General features: G+C 42.5%; 1 protein-coding gene across 5 annotated transcripts; it reads right to left on the minus strand.

Moving 5' to 3' along the window:
* Window positions 1-59: 59 nt before the first annotated feature.
* On the minus strand, window positions 60-15,863 carry SUV39H1 (SUV39H1 histone lysine methyltransferase). Of its 5 annotated transcripts, XM_058169971.1 has the most exons (6): window positions 15,624-15,859; window positions 6,685-6,830; window positions 5,690-6,355; window positions 4,547-4,693; window positions 4,321-4,450; window positions 60-3,863 (listed from the first exon to the last, which is right to left on the minus strand). In XM_058169971.1, exons 1-6 carry the CDS (start codon window positions 15,649-15,651, stop codon window positions 3,727-3,729), a joined length of 1,254 nt encoding a protein of 417 aa, XP_058025954.1. In that variant the 5' UTR covers window positions 15,652-15,859; the 3' UTR covers window positions 60-3,726. The 5 variants fall into 5 exon arrangements, with proteins under 5 accessions (XP_058025954.1, XP_058025956.1, XP_058025953.1 ...); XM_058169973.1 differs by having other exon boundaries at window positions 4,321-4,693; window positions 5,690-6,407; window positions 15,624-15,863; XM_058169970.1 differs by having other exon boundaries at window positions 4,321-4,693; window positions 15,624-15,861.
* Window positions 15,864-23,242: the final 7,379 nt, after the last annotated feature.

Genomic DNA, 23,242 nt, shown 5'->3' on the forward strand with positions numbered 1-23,242 from the left:
GAATTGAGTAGGAGAATGTTCACCCCATGACAGTCGCTGTATAGTCTTCATTTAATCTGTCTCAATGGAACAGACTGTTACAACATTCTATGTACATAATATATATCAGGAAAACAAGCGCAAGAAGAAATGAGTGGTGCCCTTAGTTGCTGGAGAGGATGTATTCAGAAGAACTATGTCATAAGGTCTGCTGATAGCATATAACCAAAGGTGATTTATCTTTGACAACAGCACAATTTCTTTTCAAGGTAATGATAGCTCTTACACATCTTGTGGAAGCAAATTCTACAACACAGTGTATTAAAAATCTAATGATTGCATTCACACATGCTAAGGTTGGTTATGGTTAGCCTTGGTTAATGTTGCCATGACTTAACTGAACCAGGCTATTTGATTAATTTATATTTCAGTATATTGCACAATTCTAGAATAAAGAGAATTATATAAACACAGTCATCAGCCCTAAATATCCTGCCTCTCCGGATTTTAGTTCTGAGATGGGGCTATCTCTATTCAAGTTACTTTATTCCATAAAGAATGTTATTAATTCTGATTACAGGTGTGTAAAATGTTTGAGATTTTAAACAAGTAATCCTAACCTTACAGTCTTTAGCGATATTCCAGAAACCTGGAAGTTTCAAAATTGGAACTTTTGCAGAATGATCAGAATAGTATCGAATAGCTATTTCAAGTATGAAAACATTTCAAATTCAAAATTTGCATAGCATTAGTTTTGCATTTTTTTGCAGATTTAAAGCCTTCTATATATTTCATTCCTTTAACATCTCTTTAATAGACATGCCCAACTCCATAATTATCTTTTTGTGCATCAACTGTTAATATACTGCTTCAAGATAACAGAATTCAGTATTTGTTTTAAATACTGCCAAATCGTTTTTGAAAAGGATTATTTTCTGTGAACTTGGATATACTAAAGAAGTATGTTAATGATTATGCAGATGTATAATGCTGCTTTAACCAAGGCAAACAGGTATATGCCTGCCCTGACTTAATTCTTATAGTCTCCAAATTCTAAAACTATTTTTGAATTTTAGCAGTACGAAAATCAGTTTTTTTCTGAGCATTTCTCCTTTTAATGAATTAAAGCTGTAAAATATATTGAACAACTTATAGATATAATGCATCTATTTGAAACATTTCCCAGTTTAAAATTCTGCATTACTATCATCCCCAAAGGTATATTTTTTTAAAGTAAGTATGGTCCCCAATAAGGAAAATGTGATTACCTACTAAAATGATTGTATTCCCATACAAATAATAAAATACATCCAAATATTTAGTATTTCTAAAAATTATTAACATGTACTCACATTTTGCTGTTCTTTTGGAATGCAGTTGGTGAGATGCTTAAACAGCTAAATCCAGGCCCTCATTTGAAAAGAGGTCATCCCTGAAATGTTTTTCTTTGTATATCTTTTACTTTGATATAATGAACACTGAGACCTAGTATCCTTATTTTTCCCTAACTTCTACAGGGGAAAAGAACAGTTTTCAGCATCCCATTTTATTTGTTCATTATTTTCTTCCTAACAGGTTCAAGCAGGAAGTTTTATTACTCACTGGGCTTCAAAACAAAAACAGCATTTTAAATGTTAATGTAATCAGCAGAAGCCTGAATAGATTTTTCAAGAAATCTTGCCAGACTAAGTTTATTTTGGGTTGGGGTGTTTGTTTTTTTAAATCCAGTTTTAATTTAGGGGAATGGAGAACATTTCATGTATCTTGATTTCAGTAAAACGTTTAAACTATCACATAACATTCTTATTATTAAGCTAGATAAATATGAACTAGGTATAATATTTAAGGAGGCTAACAGTGGGTCCTTAAAATTAATCCAGAAGTGAAGTACAAAGTGAGGGCTGCAGGGTTAAGTCCTAAGCCAGTACATCAACTGTTTTGACAATTATTTTGAACAAAGAGATAGACTGAACAGTCACCAAATTTACAAATGATATTAAATTGGGTGGGAGAGCTAATATTCGATAATACAGAAACACCCTTTATTTAAGAAAACTCAAATTTGCCAGAGCAGGATGAGGAGTTCTTGGTATAGCATTAGTATATGCAAAAATTGTCTTAAAAGTGGAATTGATCTCAATCAGTAATGTAATTGCAAAAAGGAAACATTTCAAATTGTTTCAGTAGAATATAATTTTCAGATCTCACAAATAATAGTGCAGATCTGTATCCTTTTCTGTGCACAACACTTAAAGGGTTTAGATACACTGGAACAAGTGCAAAAAGATATAAAAATCAGGGCAGTAGAAATGGATCTGCATGGCGATAATAAACAATGAATAAATGTTTCATTTTCAAAAAGTGACAGAAGGTTATAATTGTTACCCTTTAAGATATTTGGACTGTGCTAATAAGTGGTCATAATCTGTTCTTGGTTGTCCCAGAAAAAAAGGACCTGAAATAATTGGTCTAAAATTACCAGAATACATTTTCCAGTTGAAGTGTCAGAAAAAATTCCTAAAGGTAAGGGCATTCAAAAATGAAAACTTTTATCTTAAGAGATGGGGGACTCCCCTTGATTGGATATATGCAAGCAAATATTGGATAGATATTTGTCAGGGATGCTTTCATTTTGATTTGGGACTGAGCAGGGGCTTGGACTCAATGGTTTAAATATTCATTTCCAATTATATTATTCTAATTTATTATTAAAACAAAATAACTTAAACCCTCACTTTCTTGTGCCAAACATAAATGTTCCTACTCCACAATATTATCTTTTGTGTTTATAAAAACCAAAGCCCAAAAGCAAGTGATTTGATTTTGCAATTCTGATTACATGTTTCTCCCATTTCTGTTAGACTAAAGCTGCTTCTAAAGCCTATTCTCTTTACATTTATTACTGCAGTGAATTTTTTTTAAAGGAACAGTAAATTATAAAACACAAAATAAAGAATCCAGACAACTAATTCAGTTCAGCAGTCATAATTCAAGAACTTCGTAACATTTTCCAAAATACAGCTATCTCCAGAAGCTAGTTTGTGCCCCAACCCATTAAAAAAAATTAAAACATTTTCTTTAAAAATAAATGCATTAATTAAAAAAGACGACGTTGCTTTACAAATTGCATAGAGCTTCACTCCATGATGGGTTTTAAGTGCGACTTCAAGTAGCAATTATGTAAAGATGGACAGCAGTCATGGCACACTGAGGTAATACAAAATCTGTGCACAGGGAGAAGAAAACGGCTTTGATTTCCCACCTATCAGTAAGGTGGCTAGGAAGTGCTTCTTACAGAAAATTAAGATTTTTGTCCTTCGGAAAAACCCTGAAAAATTAGCTCCTTCCTTGTCTTTGTATTTAAGGTTTTAAACAGTAAGCTGTACTTGAGGTTCAAATAAGATAAGCACAGATTTATGAAAGGAGTTCTGTTCTATGCTGTAGTTTTTTCAGCAAGCATCTCGGCAGCAAGATGAAGTCAAGCAACCTGTCCACCTACTGAGGAGACTGCCCCACACCCATGTTTCCATAAGAATACTCTGATCAGGCAATCAGAAGTAGCCACGTTAGTGCTATATAGCACAAGAAATGTGGGTTACTGCCCTCTTGCATTTCTAAGCTTTTATCATTTGTTCTTCAAGCAGGTAAGTTCCTGACTCTTAGCCTCTGTCTGCAATCTTTCAACAGCCAGCTTGGACTTCCAATCCAGGCTTTACAAGGCATTTTCCAAGAAAAACTAGCAAAGAACTAGAAAAGATATTTTCGACAAGATTCTGTGCCACATTTACACTCAATTCGCATCCGCTTCTTCGGTGAGCCAGCAAGACTTCCCACAAGGCCAAAATTAGAGTCCATCCTTGTGCTTTCTGCATTTACTGGATCCACTGTGGAAGACATTATCTAGCATCAAACTTCATAAAAAATGTCTCTACATTTGATAACAAAGCTTATTCGCTCATTGACTAAAATTGAAATTATGTTCCTTTAACTCTTAACATATTACTTTAAGAGACAAAATCAGAAGCAAATTGTACATAACATAGAAACAGTATTTTAGAGCAGTGTTCCTTAATCTTTTCTTCTCCAAAAAGCCCCTTTAAATACCTTTTGTGGCCATGGACCCCTAAACTAAAAATTTAAATTATAAATTTTTTCATGTCTTCGCAGACCTCCAGGGATCTGTGGACCACAGGTTAAGAACCACTGTTTGAGCAAACAATAAGTCCAACCAGAATTTAGAATACTTGAAAATAGGAACTTCTTTCCTAAATCCTATCTTCCAAGTACACTACTTCAAATTGCAAGTTATCTCAAATTCTCCCCAAATTTCTCCTTTCTTACCTTGCATATTATAGTCAAAGGTGAGCTCTTCCCCAACTCTGATAGCTCGAGTAGCAAAGAAAGCAATACGTGGCAGTCGCTCATCCAAATTTTCAATGAAAACATTATACACCTGTAGATTGGGGTTGCACTGGAAGCACAGAATGCCAGGTTGAGTGAAAAGTGAAACAAATCTTGCCCTGAATATTATTGAGGTCAAAGCTCCCTCATTAATTATTGCACTTACACTGTGATTAACAAAATGTGAAATGTTGCCGTAATAGGCAGCATCTACTGTGTATACATCTTCTACGTAGTCCAAGTCAAACAGATAAGTGGCACCCTGTCGGTCATAGATCTGACCCCGTCTCTCAGCTTCCTCTGATGTGATAATCTGGAAATTATGTGGAAGAAATAAAAATCTAAAGTCTATAAAATAAAAAGTCTACTTTTGCTTATGATTCTTATCTTATACTACCGGTATCCCTCTGCATTTTTGGATTTCTTAGGGTGGGGGGTGTTTTCAGTTGCTGAATATATCCTAACGCATTCTAAATGTGTTTGTGTTCAGTTACCATTTTGACTAATGCAAAGACGTGAAAATATTCCCAAATTCCTATAGAACATAAATTCTTTATTTTGATCATCAAACTTTTACAGTTTAAATGAAACGAACATGTTGGACAGGTCTGTTGTGCTACTTTCATCCATTCAAGCTCCTATATGCCACAAATTCAGCAGGAGGCTCCAAAATATTTCCAACTACCACTGAAGTGCTCACCATGATCAGAAGTGTTTTCCACTGCTAACGTATCTGAGATAATTAGTTAACAAGATCTGTGTATTAACTTTTCTTTTCTTTCCAATTAGTTAAACGATATAAATTACGAGATTAAACATCTTTTCCCAGATGCATGGGAAATTGAAATTAAAAGATTACTCTTATATATGCCTCATGTCACTATAGCTTGTTAAACCATGATTTAGCACAGTATGGATTCAGTATGCTCTGAATAAAGAATTATAATTATACAGCTATTACCGTACCTACTTTTACCGTGTTTCCCCAGAAATAAAACCCTGTCTTATATTTTTTGAACCCTGAAATAAGCGCTTGGCTTCATTTTTAGGGAGGTCTTATTATTTTGGAGCGTGTGGAGCAAGATGGGGCTCCTCTTGCCATCTTATCTGATTTCCAGCTCTGTGTTTAAATGTTTTCAGGGAGGGCTTATTTTTAAAGGGAGACTTATTTTAGCCATGTGCTCAAACGCCCGGTTGGGCTTATTATCAGGAAATGTCTTATTTTCGGGGAAACAGGGTATCTGGTATGATTTGGAGTAAATTTCATCTGAATCAATAAAATTTATGTATCATACTGGCTCAGCCTTACCTCTCCAACATATTCCATGACAAAGCTGTGCTTGCGAATCTTCTCCAATGTACGTACACCCCAGCCACGTCCATTATCTGTCCGGAAAATGCAAAGGTCATAACGAATGCCCCTCTGTACTACACGGTTTGGGCAATCAATACCACAGCTGCAGCGAGAATTGCACTCATAGATGGGCATGCCAGCCTTGATCTTTACTTGGCCCAATTCATTATAGGCAAATTTATGGTGTGAAGCACCAGGACAGCATCCTCCTGCTGCTTCTGACAGACAGTCTGAACATTCACAGCCTACAGCCACCTGGTTGAGAGTGATACCATCCCCAACTTTATATTCACTGATGTAGACAAAGTCCCGGGGAGGCCCATCCAAATCCACTTCATTTTCTACCACAATTCGTCCCTTGTGGTTGCGCTTGGCATTAAGCTCATATTCCCAATGCTGCAAAGCTCGCCTCTGTTTGGCCTTCTGAACCAAATAATTGGAAATTCCTTGATCAAGTAAACGCATATTCTTTTTGAGCTTGCTACCACGACGGATCAATGCCTGTTCTAGGTCCCTGTGGAATTGCTTGAGTATACTGAAACATCGCAAATTCTTTCGGGGCTCCCAGGTATTCTCTGAATCAGAATAGCCCCGCCACTTCACCAGGTAGAATTCCTCATCCTGAGTAAAATAACAGAGCAAACTGTAAGTCTACCATTTTACAATTTTCTTCCTAGAAAAAAGCCCAGAAAATGACATTTCTTAGAATTTTTTCACTAAAACAAAAATCCAAGGATATAATCCAGGTATATACTACATAGCATTTCCATCATCCCATCCTATCATTCCCAATTTCTTAAGCAAAAGAACACTGGTTAAAAGGAGAACAGAAAGAAGGAAAGGATAAATTATAAAAATGTCAATACAGGTACTCTGTCAACAGAGACCTGGTGAAAATTAGGTCGTATAAAAGGAAAGATTAAAACTATAGGCAAAGCCAAGAAACTCACCCGGATTTTCTTATAATCACATAGATATTCTACTTCAAAATCACTGAGGTTTTTTTTAGTAATGCCCAAGGAAGGGCAACACACCTTCTCCAATCGACAAAGATCCTGGAGATTGGACCAAGTTGACTTGCAGCAAACAGTACACTCTATGGAGGATAAGAGTAGACATTCACTGTTAAAATATAGTTTACTTTCAAAAAATATTAAGAGTTATCTGAATTGCCCTGCAAAACATACTAACCAAAATAATTACAGGAAAGATTCCTTCTTTATATTTAGCCTGACACATATTGCACAGATAGAGAGAATAGCAGAAAGAATATTTCAAAACAGCCATGTGACAATAATTTTCAGTACCCTACAGTTATTAAAATAAAAATGGGTTAAGAAACATCTGGACTTATTGGTAAATTCATTCATGTAATGATGATATGCAGTAAATTGGCTGTTTAGGGTAACAAAAAAATGACTTCCAAAATGACGTAGACTGAAATAAAAGCATTATGAGCTGTGTTCAATTCTAATGTAAGAATTGAAGAAAGGTTCTTCTGCGCATGCTCGAATGGCAGCATTTTGAGTTTCATGGAGATGGTAGGCAGGGCTTTCCCTGGCCGAAGGGGCCGAAATACCGACCGCCGGGCTGTCTGGTTCCTCCGCTTCGTTAGATGATCATGCTAGCAACCGAGGGGGAGGTCTTCGGGCCTCGTTGGTCCCCCGGTTGCCGAGAACGGAGCCGAGTTCTGGGATGGGCAGCGGATGGCAGCGGCCATTTTTAGGGCCTGGGTTGGCGTTTTTTTTCTGGCTGGTCTGGCCTGCTACATACCACTGAGAAACATCGGAGCATCGGCGGCTGGGATTTTTGGCCGCGGCTGATGCTGGCAGCATTGGTGGCAGTAGCAGGCGGAATTTTAGCCGCCGGAATTTATCGGCTTGACTATCGGCCGTCTCCCGGCCTGGCTCCTGGCTCCCGGCCTGGCACTGGGTTTTTAAGCCGCGATATCCACCGGCGGCGCACCAGTGGCCTGGTCTCCGTTCACCGCGTTTTCCATCAGCAACTTCCACCAGCGGCATTTCTACCAGCCGCGTTTCTTACTAGCCGCGCTTCCACCAGCGGCATATTAAATGGTGGTATGGATGGCGGCGGAGCGACGCACCAGCGGCCTGACTTTTCGACCGCGCTTTCTGTGTTTTCCACCAGCGGTATTTTTCCATCAGCCATGTTTTCCACCAGCGGCTTATTAATGGCGGTATGGACGGTATTGGTGACACTGGTAGGCTATGTGAGTTCCCCCCCTCTAAGATATTGGACCGTTGGATCTTCGATTTCTTGAGTCCCTCTGGCCTTTGATCGGTCCTGTGGTGGCCATGTCGTGGTTTGGGTCGGCACCCTGGCCTGGTCCGGCCCGATTCCCTGGCCGTGTTTGGCATCTGCGGCATCAGTGGCGGGCCTTGTCTTGTGGCCGTGATATTCCATCGGCTGTTTCCCGACCTGATGTGGCCATGACCTGGCTTCTGGTCGCTTTTTCATCTGCGGCATTTGACATCAACGTGTCGTGTCCCACTCCTCCGCTGACAGCCGGGTCAAGGAAATCCGAATCAGGCGTGCCTCTGCAGTTCTGCCAAAGTCCTAGCAAAGTCCTCAGGGCAGGCAGGAGACCAGAAAGTGACTTCAGCAAGATATGTTTAGACTTTGCCTGACTCAGAGAATGCCAGAAAGCAGATCCTTTATATAGGCCATGGGGTGTGGCTCCATGACTCAGCACTTATCCAGGCCTGCCCCTCCCTTCCTTCTGTTGCCTCCGCCTATCAAGTCTTCTGACACGAGGGTCACTCCAGTCGGCAGCTGTTGGCAATAGACCTCCCTCAGGCTCACATGCTGTGGAGGAGGGGGAGGGGTCTAGTTGCTCCGTTTGCCTGGGCATGGAGCCAGAGCTGGGGGCTGGAGATATTTCCTCCTCTTCAGCCTGTCTGGGCATGGAGCCAGGGCTGGGGCCGGGAGGCATACTAGAACATTCCTCCGTGTTCGGAAGCAGATAAGAAGGCCCCGGCTGTGGTGAGATTGGGCGAGACACAACACAACGGAGGGACGGTATTATTGGTCCTAAGGACGTCGTTGTGGCCCATGTTGGGCCTTGATAAGTTAACAATAATACCAACGACATTGATAACAACTAATAACAACAATAACATCGCTGAGGATAGGGATGAAGCAGACATTGGTGCTGGTTTAAGATCTGAGTCTTGATACTGTGTGGCATTTTACCCGGCGACTTTATTCTGATATTTACTGTCCGACGGAGAATGAACTGCCCGAATTTTTACCATCTTATATCGGGTCCTGTTTTGGATATATTTATGCCGGCTAGGGATGGCCCCCCTCCCCCTTTTTCTGCCGTTTTTACATTTCCCATGAAATATTCGTCTAGTTAGCTCTTACGACTGCGGGGTTCCCCCGCCTCGCAGGAATGGCCCTCTACATTATCGAGGGCCTGCCTTAATGAAGGGTCTTGGAATCCAGAGAGGTGGCATGTGTCGAAGAAGAACCTTTGGGGGTTTTTAAATAGGTTTTTAAAGAAGGGTTTTTTAAGGGGTGGGAGGGAGGAGACGGGTGGGGGGAGAAACCCGTCGGGGAGGGGTCCAGCCCGTGTTCGCTCGCGGCACCATTTTATCTGGTCCGAAGGCAGGGGGGAAGGGTATGTTCCAGTTTCAGAGGATCGGTCCATCTATACGGTAAGTGGGAGAGGCAGATATGGCGGAAGCAAGGGGCCGTATCATTTTCTGGGAGCACGTGCTCACTATATTAAAGCGATCACGTGCTCCGGCCCCTTAGTCTTTACCCGTTCCCCGGACGGCCAAGATTCTCAGAGCTTGGGCCTTCGGTTGATGTTGTGCAATGCTCGGTCCGTGGTTAATAAAGCCCCCCTGATTTGTGACCTTATTCAGGGGGAGTCTGTGGACCTCATGGGCATTATGGAAACCTGGTTGAGCACGGAAGGGGGTGTTCCCCTTGTCGAGTTGTGCCCTCCGGGTTTCCGAGCATTTCATCAACCGAGAGCCCAAAGTAAGGGTGGTGGGGTGGCGGTTGTTATTAGGGAAGGTCTAGAACCGAGGGAGTCCACTGTACCTTAGATAGCCGGTTGTGAATCCCTCTTTGTGAGGTGGGGTCATAGGAATCAGATGGGCTTGTTGATCACGTACCTGGCTCCTTGCTGCGTGACTACAGCCCTGCCCGAATTGTTGGAGGTGCTTGCCGGAGTGGCAGTTGAGACCCCCAGACTTATGGTCATGGGGGATTTCAACCTGCCATTGACCGGCTTGTCATCGACGGCAGCCCGGAAGTTCCAGGCTTCCATGACGGCCTTGGACCTGATTCAAGTAATTGATGGCCCCACGCACATGGGGGGAGGCACACTGGACTTGATTTATATCTCTAGTCAGTGGCTAAATGATCTGGAATTAAGAGATTTAGTAACAGAACCTGTGTCATGGTCAGATCATTTTCTCCTTCGTCTGGACTTTCGGACCGCCACCCACCACCGCAGGGAGACGGAACCAATGTGTTGGTTCCGTCCCAGGCGCCTGATGGACCCTGAGCGGTTCCTGACGGAGCTTGGGACATTTCCTGAGGATCTGGCCCACGGCACAGCTGAAGAAGTAGTCGTGGCCTGGGAGCAGGCCGCGGCTGGGGCTTTGGACCGTGTCGCGCCTTTGCGGCCTCTGACCCGGCGTAGGTCTCAACCGGCCCCTTGGTTCACCAAGGGGCTGAGGGAGATGAAACGCCGGCGAAGATGCCTAGAGAGTGCCTGGAGGTCCAGCCGTTCCGAAGCTGACCGGACACTAGTTAGGTCTTATTCTAAGACCTATCTAGTGGCAATGAGGGAGGCGAGGCGTTCTTACGTTTCCACCCTCATTGCGTCGGCAGATAACCGCCCGGCCGTCCTGTTTCGGGTGACCCGCTCCCTCCTTCATCAGGAGGTGCGGGATGATCCCTTACAGGGACGTGCCGAGGAGTTTAGTGGTTATCTATACGATAAAATCGTTCAGCTCCGGGATGGTTTGGACCAAAATTGGAATGATCCAGGTGAGAGGGCGGAGATGCGTCTTGTCGAGATTGTTTGGGATGAGTTTGACCTTGTGGCTCTCGAGGACGTGGACAGTTGTTGGGGAGGCTGTACGCCACCACGTGTTTATTGGACCCGTGTCCTTCCTGGTTGGTGCTGGCCACACAGGAGGTGACACGAGGCTGGCTCCGGGGGATCATTAATGCCTCTTTGCAGGAAGGGGTCTTTCCTGCCGCCTTGAAAGAGGCGGTGGTGAGACCCCTCCTCAAGAAGCCTTCCCTGGACCCAGCTATTTTGGGAAATTATCGTCCAGTCTCCAACCTTCGCTTTGTTGCGAAGGTTGTAGAGAGTGTAGTGGCACGGCAGCTTCCCCGATACCTGGATGAAACTGTCTATCTAGACCCGTTCCAGTCCGGCTTCCGGCCCAGATATAGTACGGAGACAGCTTTGGTCATGTTGGTGGATGATCTCTGGAGGGCCAGAGACAGGGGTTGTTCCTCTGCCCTGATCCTATTAGATCTCTCAGTGGCTTTTGATACCATCGACCATGGTATCCTGCTGCACCGGTTGGAGGGGTTGGGAGTGGGAGGCACCGTTTATCGGTGGTTCTCCTCCTATCTCTCTGACCGGTCGCAGACGGTGTTGACAGGGAGGCAGAGATCGACCGCGAGGCACTTCACCTGTGAGGTGCCGCAGGGTCGATTCTCTCGCCTCTCCTGTTCAACATCTATATGAAGCCGTTGGGCGAGATCATCAGTGGCTTTGGGGTGAGATACCAACTGTACGCTGATGATACGCAGCTGTACTTTTCCACCCCAGGCCACCCCAATGAAGCTGTTGAAGTACTGTCCCGGTGCTTGGAAGCCGTACGGGTCTGGATGGGGAGGAACAGGCTCAAGCTCAATCCCTCCAAGACGGAGTGGCTGTGGATATCGGCATCCCGGTACAGTCAGCTGCAGTTGCAGCTGACTGTTGGGGGCGAGTCATTGGCCCCAGTGGAAAGGGTGCGCAACTTGGGTGTTCTCCTGGATGGACGGCTGTCGTTTGAAGATCATTTGATGGCCGTCTCCAGGAGAGCTTTTCACCAGGTTCGCCTGGTGCGCCCCTTCCTCGACCGGGATGCCTTATGCACGGTCACTCATGCTCTTGTTACCTCTCGCTTGGATTATTGCAATGCTCTCTACATGGGGCTCCCCTTGAAGTGCACTCGGAGGCTTCAGTTAGTCCAGAATGCAGCTGCGTGGGTTATAGAGGGAGCCACACGTGGCGCCCTTGTAACACCACTCCTGCGCAGACTGCACTGGCTGCCTGTGGCCTTTCGGGTGCACTTTAAGGTGCTGGTCACTACCTTTAAAGCGCTCCATGGCTTAGGGCCTGGGTACTTATGGGACCGCCTGCTGTTACCACATGCCTCCCACCGACCCGTACGCTCACAGAGAGGGACTTCTTAGGGTGCCGTCCGCCAAGCAATGTCGGCTGGCGGCGCCCAGGGGAAGAGCCTTCTCTGTGGGGGCTCCTACTCTCTGGAACGAACTTCCCCCTGGCTTGCGCCAATTGCCTGACCTTCGGACCTTTCGCCGCGAGCTGAAGACGTATTTATTTACTCGCGCGGGGTTGGCTTAAATTTGAAATTCTAAATTTTAATTTTTTGGTTGTATTTTAATGGGTTTTAAATTTTTAATATGTTTTAAATTTTTGCCCAATTTTATAATAAGTTTTTTAACTGTTTATTTTAAATTGTATTTGTTACTGTTTTTATTTCTGGCTGTACACCGCCCTGAGTCCTTCGGGAGAAGGGCAGTATAAAAATCTAATAAATAATAATAATAAGAAGAAGAAGAATTAAATAATTCGAATCTAAGAATTTAAATTCATCTAGATTTTGTATTGTTCAACTTCCAAATCTTAAAGAGTTTTATTAAAGTAAATTTTGCTAGGCTTATGTTTGCAGATTGCTGCATTCGATTATTCACCTTTGAATTCACAGGGAAAGTTGTATTTACTTGTCTCAAAGGTGCTTTTTCAAGAGGCAACTGGACTTTCTTGTTTTTCTTTGAAGACATTTTGTTTCTAATCCAAGAAGCTTTTTCAGCTATGACTGGAGGGAAGGGAATGGAAAGATTTATACTACCTGCAGACAGGTAGTCATTTGCATTCTTTTAGAGAGGTGTTGAGGTCACCTGGAGGTTTATCTGTGTCATCAGGGTCACCTGAATATTGCAAATGAGTATTGAGCTTTCTTGGAACTGTTGAAAGAACCATGTTGTATATTGGTGATAAATGACTGTGGTATCCCTCCCCCTCTGTTGACAATGACATAATACATCATCTACCAGTATCTCCAGTCTACAATATGGTTCTTTCAACAATTCCAAAAAGGCTCAACACCCATTTGCAATACTCAGGGGACCCTAACAGCAGATAAACCTCCAGGCAGCTTCAATGCCTCTCTAAAAGAATGCAAATGACCAGCTGTCTGCAAGGAGGATAAATCCTTCCATTCCCCTCCCTCCAGTCAGAACTGAAGAAGCTTCTTGGATGAGAAGTGAAACGTCTTCAAAGAAAAACAAGAAAGTCCTGATGAATAATAACTTAATTTTAGATGTCCAAGTCATTTTTTGTACAGAGCCTAGCATATTTAAAAACTAGAAAAAGAATTACTTCTCATTTTATAAAGAAAGAACCTAAAATAAAAGCATATACTTTCAGGGAACCTCTTTCAGAGAATTATTCTTTATATTGTATGTAACATTTTCACAATCCACTGGAATTTCCAAAATGGGCTAATATCCTAGAAAGTCTGTCAAATAAAATAAGACAAACATATATAATTTTTGTGAAATTTCTTTTCAGCACTGTAGTTCAAATTCAGCATTCTAGAACTAGAATAACCAAATCCTACATTTATCAAGATGGAAGAAATTTACAAAACCATCAAGCTGCTTTATTCAAATGCTTTGTTTTTCATTTACAGAATCCTAATTCTTTTTACAAAGATAATATCACTAGATGAAGGGCTAGGACAACTTCAGGTGGATAAATGTGTTGTAAATGTTGTACCTTGATGAACGTATCTTTTCTTTTATGTACACTGAGAGCATATGCACCAAGACAAATTCCTTGTGTGTCCAATCACACTTGGCCAATAAAATTCTATTCTATTCTATTCTATATTGGTGAGATCTGATTATAATTACCTGTAACACATTGTTATCTACTCCAAACTCTTGGGCAAGCTATAAAATGCAACATATCTAACTTTGGTAGTGACAACTGCATTTTAAACCACCTCGTGCCAGTGGCATGAATATACATATGTTGAAACATAAGCAAGATGAGGATCATTTCTCTCAACCATATGTACTAAGAGATGTCTCATTAGAATTTAATTTACATTTAATACACACACACACACTGTATGTTACATTTATATTATACATTTACATTTATATTTTAAATGTCTCTGCCACTCATTCCCCAAGACTTGAGAAGTTATCAGAAACAGCCTAAGGAAAAATACTTCAATAAAAATAAACTCACTAAACAAAATAATTTTAAAAAGCTCAACAGCATCATAAAGGATTTTTTAAAAATACTAAGTTATGTATCCGCCAATTCATCCCAGCAGTGAAAGCCTGTCTTCATCCTGGGCAGGATAGAAAAGCCAAGTCTTTTAAGTGCTGTTTTGAAACCCAGGAGGGAAAAGAGAAGACTAAATTTCCATTGAGAGGGAATTCCAAAACATGAGGGTGATTTTAAAAAACAAAAATCTCCTAGTTACTGTAAGATGGCATTCTCAGAATTGCGATACTAAAATGATAAACCAAATATATGTTTATCAAGAAAAGCATACTATCACTTTTGCTATTTCTACTAAAATATGAATATAAATTGAATAAAAAGGTGTAAGAAAAATAAAATAATTATCATAAATTACTTAAAATCTCCATGTGGTTTCAGTTCTAAGTGTATTCAACAGATGTTGAGATTTGTGGCTCTTCAACCAACACATCTACAAGTCTAATCTAAAGTAGAGTTGTTTATGCAGCACTGCCTAAACTAGTGTATTAATTTCTAAAGCCTGAGTTTCATACAAAAATCAGATTTTTCGATGACAGGTCTGTCTTGTTCATTACGGATCTGAAAGTCATTCTGGAAAGCCTTTCCAGCAGAAAAAGAGGCAAAATATGCTTTAGGGAAAAAAGCATTAAGTCTGGCAGGGCAGAAGTTTGAAAATTAGTATTGCCTTCAGTCACTTCGTTCTGTGAGGAAAAAATTATTCCAGAATAAATTTTATTTCCTCCCGCAAAGTGAGTTGCTGCTGCTCTTCCCCTGGAAGGGAGCACTACGCGCAACAAGGTTGTTCTTAAGGAACGGGAAGCACAAGGATGTACAAAAGGTGAGGAAAAACGAAGGAGGCAAACCAGGCGAAAAGGGTTGTTGTGGTTTTTTTGAAAACGAAGTAAGGAAATATTGCCGGGGATACAAGCAGAGGAATCAGAGCGTAGAAAGTCAACGTGCTGGAGTGACTTTCGCGGCGCGAGTCCGTGGGATCCACGCTTCTCTCTCGTGATCCTTTTCTCTCTTCAGCTCACCGCGCGATCATTTACCTTAGCTCGCTCGCAGCGCGAGCCAAACCGAATGGCCGCGCCACATACGCCGACTCGCGCGCTCTTCCTCTTCTTCCTCCTCCTCCTCCTCCCCCTTCCCCCCCATAACGGTCGCTGCCGAACGCCGCCTCAGCCACGCGGCCGCCAGAACACAGCGGAGGCGGCCACGGGCTGCTGCTTCCTTCGCGGCAACTCCCGCTTCCCGCTCGATTCAATTCTCGCCGCCTCGCTCCGCGACGCCCGGCGCGCTCTTGCTAGTTTCGCTCACCTTTTAAATTTTCCGCCATCTTGAGCATTTTTTTTTATTTCCCTCCACCCACTGAGGCTGCCAGAAAGTTTTCATCTCACAAGAAGGGGAGCTGGAGGCGGATCCAGGCAACCTTCGAAGCTTCGCTTTTTGAAGAACGGGCTCTCGGGCCAATGGGGAGCGCGGTGGGCCGCTTAGGTCCCACCCTACTTGGGCTTTCACGGGTTTCTTGGCTGACTCGCTTCGTTTCCTCCCGCCGGGCATGAGGTTCTGGTTGCAAGCTCGGCGCCAACGAAAAGTAAAACTTTGGCACCGCCTCCCGGCGCTGTTCAAAGCTGAAGCATGTGGTAATTTAGCCTTTTCGAAACGTGGGTCTCTGACTCGTTCTCCTTTCTTTTTCTTGCTCGTACAGGAGAAGGAGATATGAAATGGAAATGGGGTGCGAAAACGAATTATTCCAATGGACAGCTTATTTTGTCTCCTGAGAAAGTTGCACTTGAGTACGAGGGTATCTAAAAAAGATGTAGAACAAGCATGCATTTATGCTATAATAAGGAAATTGGGGGAGACGGACGGATTATGTTCGCGTTTTTGATCCTAATCGTTTATGAGACAGTTTCTGGATGTGTTTAAAATGCCAACCCTTGTTTCCTGACTGCATTTCTTTTCTGCCATACAGCCATGGAAAAACCATGAATTTAGAAGACTTAACAATTGGGGCCGGAATAACGGAACCTCTTGCAGCTACAGATCCCACTTAATTTAATTAAGCATTGTCTGTACTGCTGAATTTCATTGGGGACTGTTAGGTAATAAATGTTATATAGTTGGTTGTGGTTGCCTACTTTTTTCCCCCTTCTTTACAATCATTAAATCTTTTCTAACATCCATTCTTAAAAGTTACCATTTTTTCTATAGTACTTTTCTCACTTTCAGCCCAGCTAATGAAAGGGACACATTGCTGATGAATACAATTTTCCCTAATATAAACAGAGATCTAATCAAATTATGTTTTGTTACTAAAGATAATACTTGTATTTACCAAAAGTTGTTTGGTAGCAACTTGTTTCCAGAAAGATTTCTCAGCTAGCAAAATAATATTGTAGGCAGAAAGCAGCAAATAAAATATTCTATGTAGAATAGAGAAATTTAAGCTATGCAGGTAGTCTTCAACATATGGCCACGATTCCAAAATTTCTGTTGCTAAGCGAGAAAGTTGTTAAGTGAATTTTGCCCTGTTTTATAACCTTCCTTGCCACATTTGTTAAGTGAATGACTAGTTGTTAAATTAGTGTAACAGTTGTTTAGTGAATCTGACTTTCCCATTGACTTTGATTGTCAGAAGGTTGCAAAAGGTGATCACATGATCCTGGAACACTGCAAAGGTCATACATATGAACCAGTTGCCCGGCTTCTGAATTTTGATCATGTGACCATGGGGAAACTGCAACAGTCGTAAGTGTGAAAAAGTCATAGGTCACTTTCAGTGCCTTTGTAACAGAATGGTCACTAAATGAAGTGCTGTAAATCGAGGACTATCTGTAACGTTCACGTTCACACAGGGCTTCGCTAAATCTTCTATTTTATAACCCAAATCTGTTCGATTTTGAGCAGTTATTTTTTTCATAGAATATTGTTACAATTTCAAAGACAATGGCAGAGTATATCTAACTTCTTGGGCAATTTTTGATCAGGAAAATGTGTATCCTAACTCTTGGTATAGCACATTTATTATATTAGTATTCGGTACATCGTTGTTTAGCCCACCATAGCATGCTGTTGCATTTCCATGCACTTGTGTATTCAGATGGGCTGCATGTACTACACTAGTCTGAATATTTCTTAATGAACTATATAAGAAACAGCTTTCCAAGAAAGGCTTTGGGGACAAACAAGATTATGCTATTGTTAATGGTAGTGCATCAAACTGATTATAGATACATGAAATGATTTTTGTTTTTATCTTATTAATTCTGGAATCTGCTCAGAATCTCTGGAAATATGTAAATTGCAGTTAATAAATAAACTTAAAGAGAACTGCTCAAGCCATTACCCATTTGTACCATTACTATTGCCTCTTTTGCCCTCAGATCAAAAATAAAGTTGTCTAAAGTAGTTTTATTCCATTTGAAGCCATCAGACAGTATTTGCATGAAACTTGTATTGTTTCCTCAAATTACAATTAACTATTCTAATGGACTGGTAAAAATATAATCCAATATATACAGAGGGCATCATACTGGGGAAGTCTGCCCTGGAGAAATGCTGCTTCCCATTTTGTGTTTTTTAAAATCTTATGCAAGAAATCTAGCCAGTTGGTTTATTTACCAGCTTTGGGGGCAGATGGTAGTGATAGAATCCTATGCATATACAGTGGGGTAAAAAAGTATTTAGTCAGCCACCAGTTGTGCAAGTTCTCCCACTGAAAAAGATGAGAGAGGCCTGTAATTGTCATCATAGGTATACCTCAACTAGGAGAGACAACATGAGAAAACACATCCAGAAAATCACATTGTCTGATTTGTAACGAATTTATTTGCAAATTATGGTGGAAAATAAGTATTTGGTCACCAACAAACAAGCAAGATTTCTGGCTCTCACAGACCTGTAACTTCTACTTTAAGAGGCTCCTCTGTTCTCCACTCATTACCTGTATTAATGGTACCTGTTTGAACTTGTTATCAGTATAAAAGACACCTGTCCACAACCTCAAACAGTCACACTCCAAACTCCACTATGGTGAAGACCAAAGAGCTGTCGAAGGACACCAGAAACAAAATTGTAGACCTGCACCAGGCTGGGAAGACTGAATCTGCAATAGGCAAGCAGCTTGGTGTGAAGAAATCAACTGTGGGAGGAATAATTAGAAAATGGAAGACATACAAGACCACTGATAATCTCCCTCAATCTGGGGCTCCATGCAAGATCTCACCCCGTGGGGTCAAAATGATCACAAGAACGGTGAGCAAATATCCCAGAACCACACGGGGGGACCTAGTGAATGACCTACAGAGAGCTGGGACCAACGTAACAAAGGCTACCATCAGTAACACACTATACCGCCAGGGACTCAGATCCTGCAGTGCCAGACATGTCCCCCTGCTTAAGCCAGTACATGTCCGGGCCCGTCTGAAATTTGCTAGAGAGCATTTGGATGATGCAGAAGAGGATTGGGAGAATGTCATATGGTCAGATGAAACCAAAGTAGAACTGTTTGGTAGAAACTCAACTCGTCGTGTTTGGAGGAGAGAGAATGCTGAGTTGCATCCAAAGAACACCATACCTACTGTGAAGCATGGGAGTGGCAACATCATGCTGTGGGGCTGTTTCTCTGCAAAGGGACCAGGACGACTGATCCGTGTAGAGCAGGGGTGTCCAAACTACGGCCCGCGGGCCAACTGCGGCCCGCGGGTCAGTTTTTATTGGCCCGCAGCAAATTCTGAAAGTATAACTGAATATGGCCCTTTTCGGCCGCCTCCCGGTGCTTGCCTGGTGGTTCGCTGCGAGGCTCACGGCTCCTCCCCATGGGCGGGGAATAATGAAGGGAGGGGGCGGAGGAGGCGGCGAGCGGGAAAGAGGCTGCTGGCCGTGCCCGACCCCAGCAGTTCTACCCTTGCCTTCCTCGGGCCACCTGGCGAGGCTCCTCGTGCCTCCACCCCTTGGGCAGGGAATAATGAAGGGAGGGGGCGGAGGAGGCGGCGGCGAGCGGGAAAGAGGCTGCTGGCCATGCCCGACCCCAGCAGTTCTACCTTCGCCTTCCTCGGGCCGCCTGGCGAGGCTCCTCGCGCCTCCACCCCTTGGGCAGGGAATAACGAAGGGAGGGAGCGGAGGAGGCGGCGGCAAGCAGGAAAGAGGCTGCTGGCCGTGCCCGACCCCAGCAGTTCTACCCTCGCCTTCCTCGGGCCGCCTGGCGAGGCTCCTCGCGCCTCCACCCCTTGGGCAGGGAATAACGAAGGGAGGGGGCGGAGGAGGGGGCGGCGAGCGGGAAAGAGGCTGCTGGCCGTGCCCGACCCCAGCAGTTCTACTCGCCTTCCTCGGGCCGCTTGGCGAGGCTCCTCGCCTCCACCCCTTGGGCAGGGAATAATGAAGGAGGGGCGGAGGAGGCGGCGGCGAGCAGGAAAGAGGCTGCTGGCGTGCCCGACCCCAGCAGTTCTACCTCGCCTTCCTCGGGCCGCCTGGTGAGGCTCCTCGCGCCTCCACCCCTTGGGCAGGGAATAACGAAGGGAGGGGGCGGAGGAGGCGGCGGCAAGCGGGAAAGAGGCTGCTGGCCGTGGCCGACCCCAGGAGTTGTACCCTTGCCTTCCCGGGCCGCCTGGCGAGGCTCCTCGCGCCTCCACCCCTTGGACAGGGAATAACGAAGGGAGTTTCAAGTTCATACCAAATAGCTTTGCTGGCTGAGGGACTCTGGGAGTTGAAGTCCACAAGTCTTAAAGAGATCAAGTTTGGACACCCCTGGTGTAGAGGAAAGAATGAATGGGGCCATGTATCGTGAGATTTTGAGCGCAAACCTTCCATCAGCAAGGGCATTGAAGATGAAACGTGGCTGGGTCTTTCAGCATGACAATGATCCCAAACACACCGCCCGGGCAACAAAGGATATATAACAAAGTATTGAGATGAACTTTTGATATTGACCAAATACTTATTTTCCACCATAATTTGCAAATAAATTCGTTACAAATCAGACAATGTGATTTTCTGGATGTGTTTTCTCATGTTGTCTCTCCTAGTTGAGGTATACCTATGATAACAATTACAGGCCCCTCTCATCTTTTTCAGTGGGAGAACTTGCACAACTGGTGGCTGACTAAATACTTTTTTACCCCACTGTATATAAGGATTCAGATAATCAAATCACCACCACGATTATCTTTTTGCATCACAATCCATGTTTGTTACTAAAGGTTTGTGAAATAGTACAGTCTGATTTCCCCATCTCTTCAAATAATTATGAAATCTTAATTTGTCCCACCCAGCTTGGTCTCATGAGTGCCAAGATTGATTTTTAAAATGTCTTAACTGGCACTGAGCTGGTAGTGAAATATTTGCTGGTATCTCATTTTCAAATGGTCAGGACAATCTTGCTCCAGTCATCTATTACCATTTGATTTTTGGGTTATTAATTCTAAACCCTTGTGTTTCTTTATCTCCCTGATCTGACTACACACTGCAAAACCGGATAGATACCTTTACCATTCAGTGTTCGAACTGCATGATCTTCTCAATTGTAAAAAATTATGAATAAATTGCTATAATCTCAGCAGCTGTCTGGAAAAATTCAGCACTCTAAGACTAATGCCGTGTGACAGATAGAAAAAAATGGAATCCTGTTGTAAATCAGTCTTCAAAGACTTATATAATAATAATAATAACAACAACAACAACAACAGAGTTGGAAGGGACCTTGGAGGTCTTCTAGTCCAACCCCCTGCCCAGGCAGGAAACCCTACACCATTTCAGACAAATGGTTATCCAACATTTTCTTTAAAATTTACGGTGTTGGAGCATTCACAACTTCTGCAGGCGAGTTGTTCCACTGATTAATTGTTCTCACTGTCAGGAAATTTCTCCTTAGTTCTAAGTTGCTTCTGTCCTTGATTAGTTTCCATCCATTGCTTCTTGTCCTACCCTCAGGTGCTTTGGAGAACAGCCTGACTCCCTCTTCTTTGTGGCAGCCCCTGAGATATTGGAACACTGCAAAGGTCATACATATGAATCAGTTGCCCAGCTTCTGAATTTTGATCATGTGACCATGGGAAAGCTGCAACAGTCAAGTGTGAAAAAGTCATAGGTCACTTTCAGTGTCTTTGTAACTGAATGGTCACTAAATGAAGTGCTGTAAATCAAGGACTATCTGTAACGTTCACGTTCACACAGGGCTTCACTAAATCTTCTATTTTATAACCCAAATGTGTTCGATTTTGAGCAGTTATTTTTTTCATAGAATATTGTTTCAATTTCAAAAACAATGGGCAGAGTATATCTAACTTCTTGGGCAATTTTTGATCAGGAAAATGTGTATCCTAACTCTTGGTATAGTACATTTATTATATTAGTATTTGGTACCTCGTTGTTTAGCCCATCATAGCATGCTGTTGCATTTCCATGCACTTGTGTATTCAGATGGGCTGCATGTACTACACTAGTCTGAATATTTCTTAATGAACTATATAAGAAACAGCTTTCCAAGAAAGGCTTTGGGGACAAACAAGATTATGCTATTGTTAATGGTAGTGCATGAAACTGATTATAGATACATGAAATTATTTTTGTTTTTATCTTATTAATTCTGGAATCTGCTCAGAATCTCTGGAAATATATAAATTGCAGTTAATAAATAATCTTAAAGAGCACTGCTCAAGCCATTACCCATTTGTACCACTACTATTGCCTCTTTTGCCCTCAAATCAAAAATAAAGTTGTCTAAAGTAGTTTTATTCCATTTGAAGCCATCAGACAGTATTAGCATGAAACTTGTATTGTTTCCTCAAATTACAATTAACTATTCTAATGGACTGGTAAAAATATAATCCAATATATACAGAGGACATCATACTGGGGAAATCTGCCCTGGAGAAATGCTGCTTCCCATTTTGTGTTTTTTAAAATCTTATGCAAGAAATCTAGCCAGTTGGTTTATTTACCAGCTTTGGGGGCAGATGGTAGTGATAGAATCCTATGCATATATATAAGGATTCAGATAATCAAATCACCACCACTATTATCTTTTTGCATCACAATCCGTGTTTGTTACTAAAGATTTGTGAAATAGTACAATCTGATTTCCCCATCTCTTCAAATAATTATGAAATCTTAATTTGTCCCACCCAGCTTGGTCTCATGAGTGCCAAGATTCATTTTTAAAATGTCTTAACTGGCACTGAGCTGGTAGTGAAATATTTGCTGGTATCTCATTTTCAAATGGTCAGGACAATCTTGCTCCAGTCCTCTATTACCATTTGGGTTATCTTTGGGTTATTAATTCTAAACCCTTGTGTTTCTTTATCTCCCTGATCTGACTACACACTGCAAAATTGGATAGATACCTTTACCATTCAGTGTTCGAACTGCATGATCTTCTCAATTGTAAAAAAATATGAATAAATTGCTATATTCTCAGCAGTTGTCTGGAAAAATTCAGCACTCTGAGACTAATGCCGTGTGACAGAAAAAAATGGAATCCTGTTGTAAATCAGTCTTCAAAGACTCATATAATGATAACAACAACAACAACAACAACAACAGAGTTGGAAGGGACCTTGGAGGCCTTCTAGTCCAACCCCCTGCCCAGGCAGGAAACCCTACACCATTTCAGACAAATGGTTATCCAACATTTTCTTAAAAATTTACAGTGTTGGAGCATTCACAACTTCTGCAGGCAAGTTGTTCCACTGATTAATTGTTCTGTCAGGAAATTTCTCCATAGTTCTAAGCTGCTTCTGTCCTTGATTAGTTTCCACCCATTGCTTCTTGTCCTACCCTCAGGTGCTTTGGAGAATATTTTGACTCCTTCTTCTTTGTGGCAACCCCTGAGATATTGGAACACTGCTATCATGTCTCCCCTAGTCCTTCTTTTCATTAAACTAGACATACCCAGTTCCTGCAACCGTTCTTCATATGTTTTAGCCTCCAGGTCCCTA

This window comes from Ahaetulla prasina, chromosome 2, assembly GCF_028640845.1.
Source record: "Ahaetulla prasina isolate Xishuangbanna chromosome 2, ASM2864084v1, whole genome shotgun sequence".
NCBI classification, from domain to species: Eukaryota; Metazoa; Chordata; class Lepidosauria; order Squamata; family Colubridae; genus Ahaetulla; species Ahaetulla prasina.